Source organism: Mus caroli, unplaced genomic scaffold (assembly GCF_978045245.1).
Source record: "Mus caroli unplaced genomic scaffold, Mus_caroli_1 scaffold_17, whole genome shotgun sequence".
NCBI classification, from domain to species: Eukaryota; Metazoa; Chordata; class Mammalia; order Rodentia; family Muridae; genus Mus; species Mus caroli.
Window position 1 is genome coordinate 13881165 of NW_028227272.1, and position 19590 is coordinate 13900754.

At 42.1% G+C, this 19590-nt stretch overlaps 1 protein-coding gene across 2 annotated transcripts in view; it reads left to right on the plus strand.

The window, feature by feature from the left end:
• Mapk1 (mitogen-activated protein kinase 1) overlaps positions 1-15868 on the plus strand; it is a 59147-nt gene extending 43279 nt beyond the window's left edge. Inside the window, exons 7-9 of one of the 2 annotated variants that reach the window (XM_021184651.3) lie at positions 5993-6102; positions 9213-9338; positions 14282-15868. In XM_021184651.3, the coding sequence (XP_021040310.1) occupies positions 5993-6102; positions 9213-9329 (227 nt within the window). In that variant the 3' untranslated portion in view covers positions 9330-9338; positions 14282-15868. The remainder of the gene's footprint in view (positions 1-5992; positions 6103-9212; positions 9339-14281) is intronic. The other variant, XM_021184652.3, reaches the window with a different exon arrangement.
• Positions 15869-19590: the final 3722 nt, after the last annotated feature.

The window sequence follows — 19590 nt, forward strand, 5'->3', positions numbered from 1 at the left end:
AATCTTTATTTGGAATAAATTTAGTGTAAATTATGCCTCATACATGAAAATGAATTCCAAAAGAATCAGTGATCAAATACATTTTTTTAATGGTACTTACTGTTAGGCTAGAGAGATGACTCTGCAGTTTAGAGTACTTCTTGCTCTTTCAGAGGTCTTGAGTTCAGTTCCCAGCAACCACATGGTGGCTTACAACCTTCTATAATATGATCTGATGTCCTCTTCTAGCATGCAGGTGTACACTCATATACATTTTTTTTTTTACAAAGTTCATGATGTAAGCTACAAGTATTTCTTTAATAAAACAGTTAACTATATAACAAAGAAAAACATAAGGAGAATGGAGAATGGTCCATATGTACAACAGAAAAGTGCCTGGCGAGATACAGACTGAAAAGTACAGGTTGGTTTTCCAGTTAGGGTAGTGTTGATGACTGTCTGTATAAGAGTAATTGAAGGCTGGAGAGATGGCTCAACATTTAACACTCTGCAAGAGCATCTAGATTCAGTTCCCAGTATCTTTGTGGTGTCTCTGGTGACCTCAACAAGTATGAAGCCCACCCTTGACACACAAACATACATGGAAGCAAACACACATATAATAAAATTAATCTTTTTTTTTTTTCTTTAAAAAATAATTGAGGTCTGTTGTGATCTCTCAGTAAAGTACTTGATTAAAGTAAATGACCTCAATTCAGATTTCTACAGCCATGTAAAAGCAGTCACAGCACAGGAAAGCTGTAATCCCCACTTCCTGGGATTGAACTTTGGAGGTGGAGACAGGAAAAATCCCCAGAAATTGGTTGGTCAGCTAACCTGATGTACATAGAGATGAACAGAAGACCCTGTCTGCCGGGCAGTGGTGGTGCACGCCTTTAATCCCAGCACTTGGGAGGCAGAGGCAGGTGGATTTCTGAGTTCGAGGCCAGCCTGGTCTACAGAGTGAGTTCCAGGACAGCCAAGGCTACACAGAGAAACCCTGTCTTTTAAACAGGTCTAAAAAGAGGGCTGACACCCAAGGTTGTACACCAGTACTTATGTCAACCTTAGTACACAGATGTGTATACCTGCACTCACACCACACTGGAGGGGTGTGATTGAAACAGCAAGTGGGAGGGAAAGGTTTGACATGGAAACTGGAGGCAGAAATGACTGGCACAACTTCGTGGTGCTGAAGCACTGGTGATTATGACCGCCATTACTAAGATGACAAGTCTGATTGGGTGGTGGCAGTGGACTTTGAGGATAGCCAGGGCTATGCAGAGAAACCCTGTCATAAAAAAATAAAATAAAAAATAAAACCAGGCAGGTTTGTGTGGCACCAGCACCAATCTTTAGGCCTCCTTCCACTACCATAATTTCACACTTGAAAATGTTGCCAGGAGCAGGGAAGTGTACTTTTGACAAAATAGCAAGAGTTATCCCAAACTTAATACAAGTCTTGGATATTCTGTGTGACAAAATGAGACATCTAAAGTGTTCTTGAAGAAAAGTACTTAGGCACTTACTGGAGCTGTGAGCTGAATTAGCTGCCTTTTAAAATAGATCCATGGAGGTGGTTTTGAGGCAGTCTTGGTGTCTTTGAACTTGATTCTTCTGTATCAGCTTTCCAAGCAGCATAACTTCAGCAAATCTTGAAGGTTATTGAAGGAGTTCTGAGATCTGACAGTTTGGGGAGCACTATTACTGTTACAGTTTATAGAATTAGATTGTTTTCTTTAAATGGCCCCGTCCAGAAACTCAAGTTGAAGCTGCAGCATTGATCTAAGGTGAGAATTTGACTGAACAGGTAAAATGGACCTGAAGAACTATGGCAGCTAGTTGGCATGCCCGGGATCTGGCTAGGACAAGGATAGATAGGTCAAGAGAATGGGAGTTGGCTGGCTATGTATGTATGTATGTATGTATGTATGTATAACCTTTTAAAGTACTAGAAGATGTGGGATTCTGAAAAGGTATCCACAATCCTAGTCAGATATAATCTCAGCTTCCTTAGGATATCCAGTGTTTTATGGGAAGTAAACTAGGGAAAAATGTACACACAGATGGCCACAATTCAACTGAGCAGTAGCTGCAGATCACTGGTGTGGGGAGTTGGGCTTTGTACTTGTGGTATCAGCACTTAGCAGCTGATTCCCATTTCTCTCCTTTTGTCCTTTGGTAGCTGTGAATATAGAGAAACCATGTGTAAGGGACCTGAGATTTAGTTACTTCTAAAGTAGGGAAGGCATTATATTTTGAAATTTTTACTTGGTTGTTTAAGGACCTACTAGACTTTAACTGGAGGGAATATGTATCTTAGAAATGCTTTAGCTGCAAACTGTCTGTCTGTCTTGAAGAGCATTTCTGAAAGCCAACAAGTTTGAACTGACTGTAAGTATCTGACAGACTTACAATTAATGCTGTTAGAAGAATTGGGTTATAGTCTCCCAGGCATTTTTGCTGCACAATTGATGTCTTGACTGGGTAGAGACTTATTTTAGGCAGGGATTTTATTATGCTCTGTTAGGGTTTTGTTTTGTTTTGTTTTTTGTTTTGAAAAATCTTGTCTATATAGACCAGGCCAGATCAAACTCAAAATATTCCTTCCTGCCTCAATCTCTAAATGCTAGGTTTGTAGCCAAGTGCCATTATATCCAACCCAAATGATCCTTAGGAAAGAATTGTAGGGCTCTCTGAGGATTGAAGGTGAGGAGCCGGAAGTAAGGTAGTTCTCACCCCACTACAGACAACAGAATCAGCTCTTTGTTGTTTTTGGTTGTTTGGTTTTTGGTTTTTCAAGATGTAGCCCTGACTGTCCTGGAATTTGCCCTGTAAACTCACAGAGATCTGTCTGATTCTGTCTCCCAAGTGCTGGGGTCAAAGACATGTGCCACCACTGCCCAGCATATCTCAGTGTAGTAAGTGTTCAGTGTAACTAGCTTTGATTGAGGATGCCTGAGTTCTTGGCCATGCATACTGTCCTGTGGGGCATGTACCGATTTGTAGATGGGTGAGGTTGATGTTGCTACCTGCAAGTAACTAAGAATCGCAGTAAGAAGAGGCTCGTTATTAAGTAGATTACCCATGTGGGAGTTTGGCCTTGTTTTACTGTCATATTGTCTAAAAAGCTGTATTCTTTACTGGTTATAAGTTCTTTTCCAGACTTGGGGAAAGTTTTTAGACTTAAGACTTGGATTTTTCAGTATTGCTTGAGATTCTGAAAGTGAATACCCAAGAAAGGGTGTCTTGTTGGTTCTATATCTTGGGCTTCTGTTAGGATTTAATTTGAAGAAAAGATCTTATATTGGTTAGTTTTATGTAATTATAATATATCGTGTCCAAAAGCAGAACCTAGATCAGCCAGGATCTAAAAAATTAAGTTTTCTATGAACATTGAAGCCGTGTGTGTGCGTGTGTGCACGTGCGTGTGCATGCAGATAAAATGAAAATGATCATTTAAAATGTGATATATTTTTTTCCCCTCAGGCTTAGTTGGTAAGTCTCCAGATCTCTCTTTTCTTTATGCCAGTTCTTCTACATATATGCACGCACACGAGTGTGTGCACACACTCACACACACACACTTGGTCCTACTTTAAAAGGGAGAGGGGGCTATGAAAGGAAAAATAAATAACAGATGGTGGAGAGGTAAGTGGGGAGGGAGAAAGAACATGGATAACTGAAAAGGCCATATAAAAATAGTTTCCTATATGGTTCTGTTGCTGTGATAAAACACCATGTCCAAGGCAACTAACACAAGAAAGAGTTTATTTGAGTTATCATTCCAGAGAGACATAGAGCCCATTGAATTTTAGCAGTAAGCAGTACCTCAGAAACAGGAAAATGAAGACTCACATCTCAGACTATAAGCAAGAAACAGAGTGAACTTGAAATGGTGAAAGGGTTTTTAAGCACTTAGAAGCCTGCCTCCAGTGACATAGTTCCTCCTCCAGCAAGGCCACGCCTTCATCTGCTCCTCCCCAGCACCACCAACTAGGAATCTAGCATTCCAATGCCAGAGCCTATGAAAGGCACCATACACTTCACTCACAGATGCCACTGTAGTAGAAGCTTCTTTCTGATGACCAGCCTTCATAGTACAAGGTGTTCGGGAGGCTGCCAGGAGGGAAAAAGCACTAGACTATCTTGCCCAGCTGTGTACTACAAAAACAACTTGCCATCGGGATGAATCCATTGGTATATAGAGCACAAATATCTTGTTAACGAATAGCTAGCTGGTTTCGCTTAAGGCCTCATCAACAGAAAAAGACTCATACCTGGTATACTGTAGATCTAGCCAAGAATCAGTGGCTAGAAAGATCTTAGGAAAAACCAGCTACTCTCATTTTGCTAAATTGGTAGAGTGTCTGCCTTCTGAATACTTAATCCTTATATCCATAGGTTAGTCTGGCCTAAACTGTCACCAAAGAAACTTCTTTTTGCAGTATATGGAGGTTAATACCAAGTACAGCATGTGGCGAATGAGTGCTGTGGACTGCTTATCCCTAACTGGGATTTTAGTTGTGTGTGTGTGTGTGTGTGTGTGTGTGTGTGTTTTATTGGGGGGCAAGAGTTTGGGGGAGAATGAACTGTAGATTGGTCAAAATATATTTTTGAGGGTGCAGAATGACGGTGGAGTGAACCTAAGGGAAACACTTTGTTCTGACAGTGTGTGTGCATGCACATTATTGTGCATTTGTATGAAGTTGTCATCAGATGTCTTCAGTTGCTTTCTACTTTCTTTGGGTATGTGGGTATGGTGTATGAGTATATGTATACATGGCTGTGTAGGTGCCCTCATTTATTTATATACTTCTGGAGACCAAAGATATATGTTGGTTACCTTCCTGAATCACTCTCTGTTTCCCTGGACCTGCAGCTTACCATTTCAGCTATGATGAGTGACCAGCAAGCCTCTGGGATCTTTTTGTCTCTGCCTCCTTGAACTGGTAATCGAACTGTTGAGCCTGGCTTTTTTATGTAGATAATGGAGCTCAAACTCAGATCCAACTATGGTTGTACAGCAAGCACTTTGCTGAGTGATATAGGAAATGTGAAAGTTTAGTAGGCAAAGCTGGGCTTTTGCTCCAGTGCTCATTTTCTCTTGGCTGTCCATTCTCCTTTGGCATCTGTGATTTCCATGTTGTCAGTGCTTATGTTCACACAGTTCCAAAGGATTTACAGGTAAGGCTGAAAGGTGGCCTACATCATTAAGAATACTGGCTGCAGCCGGGCAGTGGTGGCACACGCCTTTAATCCCAGCACTTGGGAGGCAGAGGCAGGCGGATTTCTGAGTTCGAGGACAGCCTGGTCTACAAAGTGAGATCCAGGACAGCCAGGGCTATACAGAGAAACCCTGTCTCGAAAAACAAACAAACAAAAAAAGAATACTGGCTGCTCTAACAGAGGACGACCAAGGTTCAACTTTCTGTATGCACACAGCAGCTCACAACCATCTGTAGCTCTCGTCCCAGGGGATCCATCTTCTTCTGACCTCTGTGGACACTACTCATATGGTACACAACATGCAACCAACATACACACACACACACACACACACAGAGGATTTTTTGTGGTGTTTGTTTGTTTGTTTGTTTGTTTGGCTTGGTTCATTTTGTTATGGGTTTTTTGGTTTGTTTGGGTTTTGGTTTGTTTTGGGGAGGCTGGGGATTGAGTTTTTTTGGTTTGGTTTGGTTTTTAAGATTTATTTTTATGTGCATTGGTGTCTTGCCTATGTGCATATCTGTGTAAAGATGCCAGATCCCCTGGAAGTGGAATTACAGGCCGTCATGAGCTGCCATGTGGATGCTGGGAATTCAACCTGGGTTCTCTACACCAGCAGTCAGTATTATTAACCACTAAACCATCTCTCCAGCCCCATTCATATATAGTTTTTAAAGCGAGACATATAGTGGTGCCTTAGAGCCTTGAGGGTCAGCTCAATAGAAAATGGAAAGCATTTGCTAACAAATCCTGCTTCTCACCACTGCAAAATCCTTTCTCTTTGTAGCTCTGGATTTACTGGATAAAATGTTGACATTTAACCCTCACAAGAGGATTGAAGTTGAACAGGCTCTGGCCCACCCATACCTGGAGCAGTATTATGACCCAAGTGATGAGGTAAGAGCTTATGTTCCTGGCTGTTGTCAGGAATGTTCAGTCATCCTAGAACAGAAGCCCTAGCCGTGTCCTTGTCAAGATTTTCCTAAGGAACATTATGGCATGCCCTCCTCCTCAGCTTGGAGTTCCTACCTGTAGGCCCTTGGTGTTTGCCTCAGAAGAGTTCCTCCAGGTTAGCTGCAGCAGGTAGAGCAGTACATGCCCAAGGAAAGATAACCACTGTGAGGCATAAAAAGAGGGAGCCAGGGCCTTAAAATACTATGACCAGGGCAACTTAAAAACAAAAGTGTTACCGGGCAGTGGTGGCACACGCCTTTAATCCCAGCATTTGGGAGGCAGAGGCAGGCGGATTTCTGAGTTCAAGGCCAGCCTGGTCTACAGAGTGAGTTCCAGGACAGCCTGGCTATATACAGAGAAACCCTGTCTTGAAAAACCAAAAAAAGTGTTTAATTTCAGAGGATTAGAGTCCATGACCTCATGGTGGGGGCATGGAAACGGATAGGTACAGCATGGCACTAGAACAGTAGCTGAGAACTCAAAATAACATAAGTCTCCTACAGCCTCAAAGGCCTCTCCTGTGCCACATTTCCTCCAACAAGGCCACACTTAATAATCTTTCCCAAACAGTTCACCGACTGGGAACCAAGTATCAAAGTATGAGCCAGTAGAACCCAATTTTTTGTATACTACCACAGCTAGAAATTGCAGTGGTCCATAGCAGAAAAGGCTACGTGAACTGGTCCTGAGGAAGTGAGAGTGAGGAGTTAGGCAGCCAGGGGCTCACACTGTGACTTCATGGCTTTTAATAAGTGTGCCATTCCCTGGAGACAGGACATAAGAGCTTGTGGTAAGCATTGATGAGGTAGGTATTGCACCAGAGGTCGGTGTGATAGTTCCTCAGGTTTACAGATGCCTCTTACCATGTTTTCTCCAGAGTAAGCCCAGTGCATTCTCTGGGTCCTCTGAAGGTTCCATATTAAACTTTATTCCATCAAGGATAACAAAGGAAAATGCAAAGTGAATTAAAATGTTGGGGACTTCTGTGAATAGAAAATGAAGCCCGTTCTTAAAGTATTAAACTTTATTCCATCAAGGATAACAAAGGAAAATGCAAAGTGAATTAAAATGTTGGGGACTTCTGTGAATAGAAAATGAAGCCCGTTCTTAAAGTAGGAAGAAGCAAGTAGAGTGTAGTCAAATTTAGATGCAGAAGCTAAAAACAGATAAAATGGGAAAAGGTAGAAATCAAGATGAAGTTTTTTTTTACCCCTTAAGCACGTAAGGGAGCTTGCAAAATACTTACAATGTAGGTGATGACATAGAAATTGGTTTGAACTTAAGATTTCAGGCTCTTCTCAGCCCCTTGCCCTGGGTATTTACTTCGTAAGATTCTGCTGTTATGCTCAGCAAACTGAGGCAGTATATGCTATGCAGAGGGTACTTTATAGCCCTGTACACTCTGAAGGACAGTTGTTTTCTTGCAGATGGGAATTCTTTTCAGTGTTTGAGTCTGTGTATGAGGATTAAGTACTGCATGAGGCCTGGAGGTCTAGGCATATGCTGATTGACAGCTGATATCATTCTCCACCTTAGGCCTGTCACATTTTAGTTGTAGGAATTTTAAAAAACAAAATATGAGGCCAGCAAGATGGTTCAGTGGGTAAATGCTCTTGCAAAGCCTGACAGCTTGTTTCTTTCCTGAGACCCCTATGGTGGGATGAGAGAATGACTTGTGCAGTTGCTCTCTGTCTTCCCTGCTTTTATACTTCGGCATACATGCTCCCACAAACGTACACACAGAAGTATTAGTTGTAAAATGTGTTTTTGAAGAAGTCAAAATGATGGTGCTAGGGTATGATTCAGTCAGTCTTGTGCTTGACTGTTGTGCATGCAGTTTGCATGCAGTTGTGGTCTCAGTCCCTAGAAATGCATAAGACAGCATGGTGATCGTGCATGCTGTAATCCTAGTGCTCTGGAGCTGCGAAGATACATAGAGGCAGGATACACGATTCTCTGACTCAAGACACACAGACAGACAGTACCTGTAATCAGAGTAATCAGGAGGCTGAGGCAGAAGAATTGTAAATGTCAGAACCAAACTGGGCTATGCACAAAATAAAACTATGTCAGAAATTCTTTAAATTACATTAAAGAAAATATTTCCATCCCAGTTTTAAATTTTTCTAGAATTTAGATTTTTTTCTAGAAATTTTCTAGAATATTATTCCTTGCAGCTTCATTTTTAATAGCTTTATAATGTTTCCTTGGATAACAATATCAACATAGTATTTCTTCATACTGTTAATGTATATAATTCAAATGTACTTAGTTAAATGTAGTTTAACATTTTTTTGTTTTGTGGTAGTAGGCATTGAATCCAGGTCTCAGATATGCCAACTAAGTGTTGTACACTGAGGTTACATTCCCAGCTCTTTTACTGTACAACACAGTACAACACTGTTACCTAGACTGACATCACATTTAACAGTTCTCTGGCCTCAGCCTTCTTAGTAGTGGGAGATTATAAGTAGCCACCAGGCCTTGCTAGTTTTGTGTTTTGATTAAATAAACATAAAAGTACTTCCAACTTCTGTTATTAAGATATTTGGTGGGCTGGTGAGATGGCTCAGTGGGTAAGAGCACCCGACTGCTCTTCCGAAGGTCCAGAGTTCAAATCCCAGCAACCACATGGTGGCTCATAACCATCTGTAACGAGATCTGGCTCCCTCTTCTGGAGTGTCTGAAGACAGCTACCGTGTACTTACATATAATCAATAAATAAATCTTTAAAAAAAAAAAAAGATATTTGGTGCCTTTAAAGTATTTGAAAATTATTCTGGGGTATATGATAAGTTCAGTGGAATACTCTAGTTAGTTATGTGCACTTGGTTTTTGTTTCTGTGTTGTACTTGGGATAGTGCCCAGAGCCCTTGTATAGAGCACACATCCCCAATAAACTGTGCCCCAAGCCCTGGGGCCTTCAGGGTTTGTAAAACATTGGTCTTATTGTATAAATTTCAGACTATAAGCCAGAGTTGTGTTATAAATCAATAAATCACTCCCTTGACCATGACAACTTGTGACTGGTAAATGTTCATTTTGTCTTAAAGCCCATTGCTGAAGCGCCATTCAAGTTTGACATGGAGTTGGACGACTTACCTAAGGAGAAGCTCAAAGAACTCATTTTTGAAGAGACTGCTAGATTCCAGCCAGGATACAGATCTTAAGTTGGTCAGGTATCTAGAACTTTAACTATACAGTTAACCCCTTATAGCAAGGGAGAGATGGTGTAAGTTAAAACATCTCTAGGAGGAAAAAAGAATTCAGTTTGTCCCCTTCTGTTGATAGATCATTCATTCTGATTGCTTCATGGTGTGAAATGGGGACATTAGACTTTGTCTTTCACAGATTATGAGGACTTGAAATAAAGTGGCAGCCTTTAGACACTGTGACGGTCGTGTGCATTATGGGAGTGGACTTTTATGGAAGAAAATAACTCATGGGAAGGAATAGCTTTGAGGCATTTATTCCCAAAAACTTGATTTTACTTCATATGACATTTTAAATATTGAGAAATTCTATTGTGTAACTTTTGTGGCCTTGGGACTTTTTGGTTGGTTGTGGTATTAGGAATTGAATCCAAGGCCTCTTGCGTGCTAAGCAAGTGCTGTACCACTGAGCTACACTCCTAAGATTTGAGAAGAGGGAGTTAATGGGGGAAGGGAAAGGGGGTAAGAAGATAACAGATGAATATGCTCAAAATACATTTTACATGTATGAAAATGTCAGTGAAATGCATCATTATGTATAATTAATATATGCTAATAAAAACATTTAAAAATAAAGATTTGAAAGGATAGAATTTTATTCACTAAACAGTTTAACTGAGGCACAGATATAGAAGCCATTCAGGACAAACACTGATGGAAGTAAGCCTATGGTATCCTAGGAAGACAGGAGTACAAAAGGGGAAAATCATAGAGACTGTGCAAAAGACTGCCAGGAAAGGAGAGGAGGCACAGTACAGGAAGAGAGAAAAAAAGAATTCAAAACAGTCCCAAAAGGAACTAGATTTTCAAGGTGTGGCTTCATCTTGAAAAGATTCGGTTGGAGTAGAGTAGGGCATACAGTACATAACTCTTGTGCTTACTGGAAGCCTTGGGTGCCAGGTCCCAATGCTTTCAAAAGAGAGGAGGCACTGCTGTGGGTTCAGAGTGTAAAACTAACAATTTTGGAATGGTTACTTACTCCTTCAGGAAAGAGTTTCTTCCTAACCACACCATCACTCCCACCACAAGACCCCGTTTAGTCAGAGCTACACTGCCCTCCTGAAGATGAATGGGGTTTACTGGTAGCTTTGTTCTTCCTGCAGTTCCTGTCCTTTCTTTGCCAACTATTCTTGGGTATTCTTGATTCACAGTACATCAGCACCTCTGACCTACTCTTGAATAAAAGCACAACCACAAATGAAGTAATCCACAATATTGGAGTCCTCCATCTATGTCCCCTGATGAAATAGTACAAGTGCTTGCCCTGGAGAATCTCCTGGCTGACCTTATTCTACAACTCTCACTGGGTCAGAATCTTCAGTTCTGTGGGCAAGAGAAGCTGAGAATTTTTTCAGGGACATAGAGTCTCCACTGACCCCCTCTGGATTTATATGTACCTGGCTGAGCTCCATGAACTTAGGAAAGATATGGTAAAAGAAGAGAGGCTAGAACCTGTGTTAGAATGTGAACAAGCAAGGTATTCTGCATAGACAGAGCTGCAGTGGGTTAGGGGAAGAGGTTACAGAAGTAGCATGGAAGGAAGGGACTGTCTGTGGACACTGCAGCCCAACAGCCAAGGTGGTCCTAAGGTTGCCAGTAATCCAATTACAGCAGTTTACTGCTTGAGACACAGTTATTCCACACCTGCTTAAAGCTTAAAGCTTTTTTCCAGTGCTCTTTTAATGATAATTATCAACTATTCTGAAGAATTGAAAGAATTTTAAAGTAGACTCATCCCACCACTAGATGCCCTTAACATTTGATTGCACTAATTTTCTACTTTTATCAACCCATCTTTCCCTCCATGAACCTTTTAACCCATTTTATTTATTTCATACACTTTAAGGGCACAATAACATCTATACTGGCTTATAAATTATTCCTTTAAAATAAAAATGGAGGGATTGCTCAGTATCCCTTCCAGGGGACCTGAGTTTGATTCTCAGCACCCACATGGTGACACAGAATCACCTGTAACTCCAGTTTCAGGACTCCCCCTCCTCCAGTTCTGGGATGCCTCCAAAACATTGCACACACAGCGCAGAACACCCATGTACATAAAATACTGTTTTTATTTTTTAAGTAAATAATCCAGAGGAAGTTGTCACTGCAGCGTTTACTAACAAGTCTTATTGGGGTTTGTTTGGGTTCATTAATGACAGGCCCTCTAAGTAAAGCACAGGCACTTGTAGCTTATACAGCCCAAGGCTGAAGAATCTAAAGTTTTGCTTAGAATTGTACTTCTTACCCAAAGTGACTGACAGCTTCTGGATTTAGATCATGTGCCCATATTGCCTCAGTCTTTGCCATACATAGTTCTGGAAATGTGTCCACGGCATCAAGGATTGTTTTTCCTGAGCTTAGCCTATGGAGCTCAGACAAACTCCAAGCTGAAGATAGGGAGTGCTAGGAGACACCAAGAACATTAGAAGGAGGGGGACTTCAACTGGAAGTTACACCCTCAAAGAACACTGCTGGCTAGGGCCAACTGTCAGTATGGCAGCCTGAGTGGGCAGTCATAAGAGATCAGGGTGCTTCATTCTACTTTCCTTATGGAATTTTCCAATGAAAATGTGAAGGGTATTATGTGGTTAGTACCTCATCTTCATCCAGACCCATTTCCTGAGTGCCCCACTGTGAATATAGAAATAGGTCTTTCTTCTTCATCTCCCTATTTATGAGTTTTGTTGAGCGGATGAATTAGTTAAGAACTTAGCCTCAGCTCCTTTTGGTTTCCTGGAAGATAGAAGCATTTTAGGGCCTCACTAACCTGTCAGCCTATGGCCAGTACATAGTGGCACTCATATACCTTGACTTTCATTCGTTTGATTGGTTCTTGATTTTTGGTTAATCAAGACAGTGTTTCTCTATGTAGTTCAGCTGTCCTGGAACTTGCTCTGTAGTTCGGGCTGGCCTTAAACTAAAGAGATCATCAACCTGCCTCTGCCTCCCAAGTGCTGATATTAATGGCATGGGCCGCCAGCCTCCAGTCTTGACTCTTGAGTGGCACTTGAAAGCCATATTCCTGAAAGTGCTTTGTTTCCTATCAGAGCAACAGCACTAGATCTTTGTGCGAGCAACATATCAAATCAGTGAAGTTTCTAGAGAGATCTTCTTGGCATTTGAAGCACTTGGTCACTGTACCAACTCAACTAGATTTCCTTATCAAAACCACAGGTCAAAGCAGGATTTGTGTAGCAATGCTTCTGTTTCTCAGAGGTGGTATAAAATGAGTAAGTACTCATGAAGGTCACCTGTCACTGTGCAGTGAGCACTTTGTGTCAGCCTTATGGTGAGAGTAGATTTGGTTTGAAGTAAAATCTCTCCCAAGTAAAAACATAGCTCATAAGAGTGAAGAGAGATGTGACTTGTATTGTCCTATGGTGACACTGCAGTTGCCTGGAAGTAAGACAGGTGGCTGTTTTGCTGAACACAGACAAATGGCAGCTGACTAGAGAATCGATGACGTTCCTTGACCTGGGTGGTCCATTCTCACCATCCAGTACTGGGAACCAGCTACAGCCTCTCACCTTTCAGAATCCCAGTCTACTATTCTTTTTCTTTTCTTTTCTTTCTTTTTTTTTTTTTTTTTGAAACAGGGTTTCTCTGTGTAGCCCTGGCTGTCCTGGTACTCACTCTGTAGAACAGGCTGGCCTCGAACTCAGAGCCCAGTCTACTATTCTCACTACCCACCAGGGCTTAGTTTGTTCTCAATAAGAGAAAACTTAGTGTTAACAACACATCCCATTGTGAGCACAGGTGACATGCCCAGTCATCCCGAGAAAGGAAGTCTTCCTAAGAATAAAGAGAAGATCCAGTACTTTGAAAAGGCTTTGTAAATTCTGGTTTTTGACTACGGGAGTGGTAGGTATCTTGGGAAGCCAACAAGGCTTTGAGTGTCAGTAAATATGTCCATGTGTCTTCCCTTAGTCACCTTATGTCTTAGTTAGGGGTTGTATTGCTGTGAAAAGACACAATAAGCACAGCAACTCCTACAAAGGAAAATATGTAATTGGTGCTGGCTTATATGTTCAGAGGTTTAATCCATTGTCATCATGGAGGGAAGCATGGTGGTGGCACACAAGAAGACGTGGTTCTAGAGAGGTAGCTAAGAGTCCTACATCCAGATTGGCAGGCAGCAAAAAGACAACCTCTGGGCCTGGCTTCTGCTTCTGAAACCTCAAAGCAAAGCCCACCCACAGTGACTTTCTCCAACAAGGTCACACCTACTCCAACAACTCCATACTTCACAATTGTGCCTGTCCCTGTAAGTGTATAGGGACCATTTTCATTCAGACCACCACACAGTAACATCTCAGCTCTTGAGTTGTCTGAAGGCCAGGGAGCGGTGGCGCACGCCTTTAATCCCAGAACTTAGGAGGCAGAGGCAGGCGGATTTCTGAGTTCTAGGACAGCCTGGTCTACAGAGAGCGTTCCAGAACAGCCAGGGCTACACAGAGAAACCCTGTCTCGAAAAAAAGAAAAAAGGAAGGAAGGGAGGGAGGGAGGGAAGGAAGAAAGAAAGAAAGGAAGAATTGTCTGAAAAAGATGGCTGTAGAATGAGGGGCTGGTGAGATGGCTCAGCAGTTAAGAGCACCGATTGCTCTTCCAGAGGTCATGAGTTCAAATCCCAGCAGCCACATGGTGGCTCACAGCCATCCTTAATGAGAAACAAAAAACCTATGGGCCAGAGGGAGCAGAGCTGAAGCGAAAGGGAAGGGGAGAAAAAAGAATGAGGGCAGAGACTCAGCCTTCAGGACCACATGTGTCATGTGCGTGTGAGAGTGCAGTGACCTTTTGACAATCTTTTTATTCCCATTACATTTTTATTTTGCTATTTTGTGCTATTGTTACCTTTATTGTTCTGACATGGCTCAATCCTTACTCCTGAGTTTATCTTTGTTTTTCAGGACGAGGGCTCAGAGGACTGGACGAGTTCAGATGTCGGTGTCCCCCCCAGTTCTTGACCCTGGTCCTGTCTTCAGCCCGTCTCAGCTTACCCACTCTTTGACTCCTTTGAGCCTTTCAGAGGGGCAGTTTCTGGTAGTAGCAGCTTTTATACTTTCACGGAATTCCTTCAGTCCAGAGAGTTCTCCTGGCAGCAGGCCGTGCAGCAGTGTGCACTTTCAATGCACTCAACTGCTTACTGTTGTTTAGTCACGAACTGCTTTCTGGTTTGAAAGATGCAGTGGTTCCTCCCTGTTCTGAATCCTTTCTACGTATCACCTGCTGAACCATCCGCCTCATCAGAGGGAGAGTCTTTCCAGACTTGTTCCAGTTATTGGCACCTCACTTCACAGTAGGGAGGCTAGGACATAAGACAGCTCCAAATTTGCACTTCATCTGTTGGCTAGTAACTGTCTACCTAGACAGAGTCGGAGCTTGTGGGTGTCCCTGGATGGTATTATAGGCTACAGGGGCAGGGGCTTCTGTTGCAGAAGTCCTTTGGGGCCATTTTTCTTGTGTATCATGTTAGTCCCAAATTTAAGGTATGTACTATTTGCCCAGCTTTTTAAAAATTTGATGACTGTTTAAGTGAAATAGGAAGGAAGCATTGCAGCAGCAGATCTGTTGTTCTGCGGCTTTTATATGGTTACTTGTATTGTAATGGAGGTGGAGCTCTTGCCAAAATGTTACATGCTATCCTTAGCCAGAGAGTGAAAGTAACAGCTGTGCTTGTCATTTACTGAAAGATGGACACACACAAAGCTGTGGAAGTTCCCAGAACAGTAGAGAGCAAGCTGACCTAGATGTTCGGGGCGGAGCTCCATATAACCTTGAACAGCCACACAGAAGGCTGTTTGCATAACCACATTCACTACCTAGGGATTTAGCTAAAAGGAACCCTGCATCTTTAAATGAGAAAGTGTACAGTTCTTCTCCTGCAGCATGTCAGCATCTCGAGCTCACTCTTCAGCAGTGTAATGACTTGTATGTAATAAAACCTTGATGGGCTCTCCTCAGGAAGCTCTGCTCTGTTGCCAAGTTAGAGATGTTTCTGGTACTGCTGAGTTAATGTCATAAAAGGCTAGCAGTAACTGTTCGAGCTCTCTTTTATTTCCTTTTCTCCTATATTTTGTTCCTGCACTGTGTGCTGTGGAGTTGATGGTGTTATCCCAGTGCGGTGCCTCCAGACCCCCTCACTGCTCTCTGATGAGAAATATGCCTTGTTCAATACTTACTGTGCTCTTGCATGACTGTTAAGGTTTCTGTGCCGAGACCAATGTCCAAGTGTCACATCCTTTGATTGAACGAAATCTGTTGTGACCTCTGAGTTGTATTCCATGAAGAGAATGCTACCCAGAAGATAATGTAGGAAAGATAATTATATTGTTAACTTTTCATTTCTCAGCTGTCCTTTTGTTTTCTTGGTTTTTATTTTTTATTTTTTATTTTGACATCAATGGAAAATGGGTTCTATAAAGACTGCCTGCTAGTATGAACAGCAATGCAATGCACTTGTAACTCATGGAAATAAATGTACATCTTTATCTTTACACCCATGGTAAGATTCAGTGTTGATTTCCTCTGGATTGATGTGTCCTAAGTAGGCACTCATAATCAATTTATGGCTTGTGCTTCAGACAAAAATGTTCATGGGCCTTACTCTACTTCTCCCCACCCCACCCTACCCCCCATGCATTGCCCCTCACAGCAGTTTACATAGATGGCTGGGAAAGGTCCTTTTCAGCTGCACATGGTGCATGCACCGTTAATCCCAGCATTCAGAAGTCAGAGGCAGGTGGATCTCTGTGAATAGGAAGCAAGCATAGGGAGGTCCAAGACAGCTGGAACTCTATAGGTCCTGTCTCAAAAAAACAGAGTCCTCCCCTTCTGCCTCTGAGCAGCAAATGAATCTGACATGATCCTCTCTAAAACAGGTCTCAAGTAGTCAGATGGTGATGATGGCACCCAGTCATACCCAAGTTAGGATCTGGTTCCCTCTGAAGAGGGCCTTCTTGCCTCTGTATCCCAGAGCTGTAGGAAGGGCTGTTCAAGATCCCATGCACCTGCTACCAGATTCAAGGTAGCACATACCTCACCTGGCTAAAGAATGACTGACTCATCCCAGAAACCAGATCTCAGTTCTTGGTCTAAATCCCTGCTTTTCACTTTGACACATGAAGCCCACTGGCATTGAAGGAATAGAGGCTCCGCTTTCATTGATACAGTAGTAGTCAGTTTTCCTTTGTCTTTTTGTCTTTTTTTTTTAAAGCACTGACAGTTCTCCTACTTGTTTCTTTTTCATATTTTTAATCCCATGAGATTAATTTGTATTCTTGTGAATAAGGAAACCATAGCCTCATCTTCTCGAGGTCTGAGCTTTCTGCCCTTCCTGGCACTGTGGAGAGGGGTTGGTGTGAGACCACTCACTTCATCCTAGTCACTGTATCACAAGTGTGGCTTTCATGTAGCCATTGTAAATGACAGCTCAGAGCTGTCAGGTATAGAAATGCTCATTATTTTGGCTTTCATGTTTCTAAAAATGTTTGGATAACGTCATCTGCATACTGGTATCATTGGGTGCCTCTACTATTCATACACATAGATAAGCTGTCTGGTGGGTGGGCTTTTTGTCCAAGTCTTAATATGTGAGGGAAAAAAACCAAAAACATGAAAACATTTAGCATGAAGAAGATAGCTACCCAACAATCCCAGAGCGCTTGATGATACCGGCATTCAGAGCTGACCTACCCTGTGGTGCATTTATTCTGCCCCCACCCTCATCCCTCTCATTTGAGTACAGGCAACACTTGGGCTGGGCATGACTGTTAGTTTTGGGAAGCTGTGAATTAACAGCAGCTATCTCTGAGGAATCACAAAGGTAGACACACCTACACTGCATGCCACATAGTATTCAGACCACTTAGGGAGACTTCCATCTGCTTAGGATAATATTTACATTAATATTAATAGTTAGGTTTGAACTTTTGGTGACTTATATAATACGGTAACACATTCATATATGCATATGCTTTGGGTCCTTCATACTACTTTTATATTTGTAAATCAGTGTTTTGGAGCAATTCCAAGTTTAAGGGAAATATTTTTGTAAATGTGATGGTTTTGAAAATCTGAGCAATTCTTTTGCTTACAAGTTTTTTTTAAAGCATTTGTGCTTTAAAATTGTGCTAGTGTTTGGAATATGATACCCTATAACCCAGATAAGAAACATAAGAATGGAGTAAACGCTGTCGCTTGGCGTGCTATGCCCAGCTTGGCGTGCTGGATCAGCAGTGGGACTCTGGAGTCCCTAGGGTCACACCAGCTCACCTGCAGCTTGTTGCCTTTCTGTGCTGTCTGCCCGCCCTTCAGAGCACTCCAGAAAGTTCTGACATGGCTCTGTATCTGCTCTGTACTGTGGATGCATCCCAAACTGCATAGATTATTTAGGATAATGATAAGTTTAAAAAATTAATGTTGAAGAAAGATTTTATTAAGAATTTAAATGTTTTTTCATTATATTGTTAAACTTGAACATTTATCTGTGGCTTATGTGATTTGGTTAATATGTATAAAAATTGTAAGAGGTTTATATTTCATCTTAATTCTTTTGATGTTGTAAACGTGCTTTTCAATTCATTATTTGAATGTTTATGGCACCTGACTTGTAAAAAGAATTACAAAAAAAAAATCCTTAGAATCTTTACATTGTCTCACTGTGTTGCCAAGGTAACAGTGCTGTTCAGTACAGTTTAGTCATTCCATATAGCATGCCTTCTGGCTCTGAATTTACTGGTAGCTGCTAATATAGTAGATCACAAACTGCTGCTCTGGGTGACTGGAATCTCCCTCAGGTCTTCCGGGTGATTCTTCAGACACTGGTTACAGGGAAGGAAGGCAGCCTCACACCCCTCCCCATCACTAGCCTTCAGTAGCCCCAGTGCTAAGGTTGGTGTCAGATGCAGCCTTTTCACAGCAGGAACTCGGGACTATTAACAAAGGCTTAAATGTGTTTCTTGTCACTATTGGAGGCAGTGCAGTGGTTACTTACATGTCAGATACTGGGAAATCTTTTTTTTGGTTTGGGTTTTTTTGGGTTTTTTTCTAGATAGGGTTTCTCTGTATAGCCCTGGCTGTCCTGGAACTCACTCTGTAGACCAGGTTGGTCTCGAACTCAGAAATCTACCTGCCTCTGCCTCCCAAGTGCTAGGATTAAAGGTGTGTGCCACCACCGCCCATCTGGAAAATGTTTTAATATGGAGGAAACAAGCTTTAGGTCACTAAAACCAAATTAACTCCCTTCCCCTCTGTTCTCAGCTGCAGCTGGCTTTCTGCTCAGACTCTGCAGCAGACTGTCAGCTGTGAAGGAGAGTCAGTATCATTTGCCATGCATGCAGAAGATATAAAAATATATTTCAAGTAATTATCATACCACACAGTAAGTACCAAGTGAATAGCAATCAAGTCTTCCTAAAAAGTTTTTTTATGTCATTACATGTTTCAGGGTGTCAGCAAATCCCTGCTTCTGAGAGGAGAACCCACTTTGAAAACTCCTCAGGAAATGGAGTTCACTCAGCATGTCACATTCATGCTCCTGGGGGAGACATGGAAATGATTCTCTTCCTTGTTCATTGCTGAAGCCTGGTAGTTACAGTTGTCTCTCTTAACAGTGATGGACTCCATTCCTTAACAGCAGTCAGACCAGCATCTCAAATGCCATACATAATCAGAACCAAACGTCACTGGGCTGAGAGCAAAGAGAGGTGGCAGCAGCTGGAAGCAAATGTAGAAGTCCTCCTTGATATACCTCAAGTGTGAAGGAGGAAACACCAAGCGCATGCCTTGTAAGATATCTTTTCTGGGGAAGTACAGGTCATAGCTAATGCTGAGGAAGGGTCTCTGAGAAGTGGAAATTGGATCTTTGATGCCATTTATTGGGCTGGGCAAAGCAGGGCACAAAGAGAACAAAGTGGAGCTGTGACTTAGTGAGCACCAACCAGAGGACCAGGGCCAAAGGGCCATGGTACACATAAAGGCTGTGGGCTGTGGGCACTCACTACAGAGAGGATGAGACAGGAGGCAGAGTCCCCTTGTGTCTGTGGATTCTTTAAGTATAGGTAACCTGGCCAGAGGAGCCTTTACTAGGTCTGTGGACAGCAGAAAAGTCTGTAGAAGAGGTATTTGAAGAGTCTGGAGACTGTTACTTCAAATGTATTTCCCTTACAATGATACTAAGTAGCCAGGAAGGAGGAAGTAACGAGACTTGGCAGTTTTC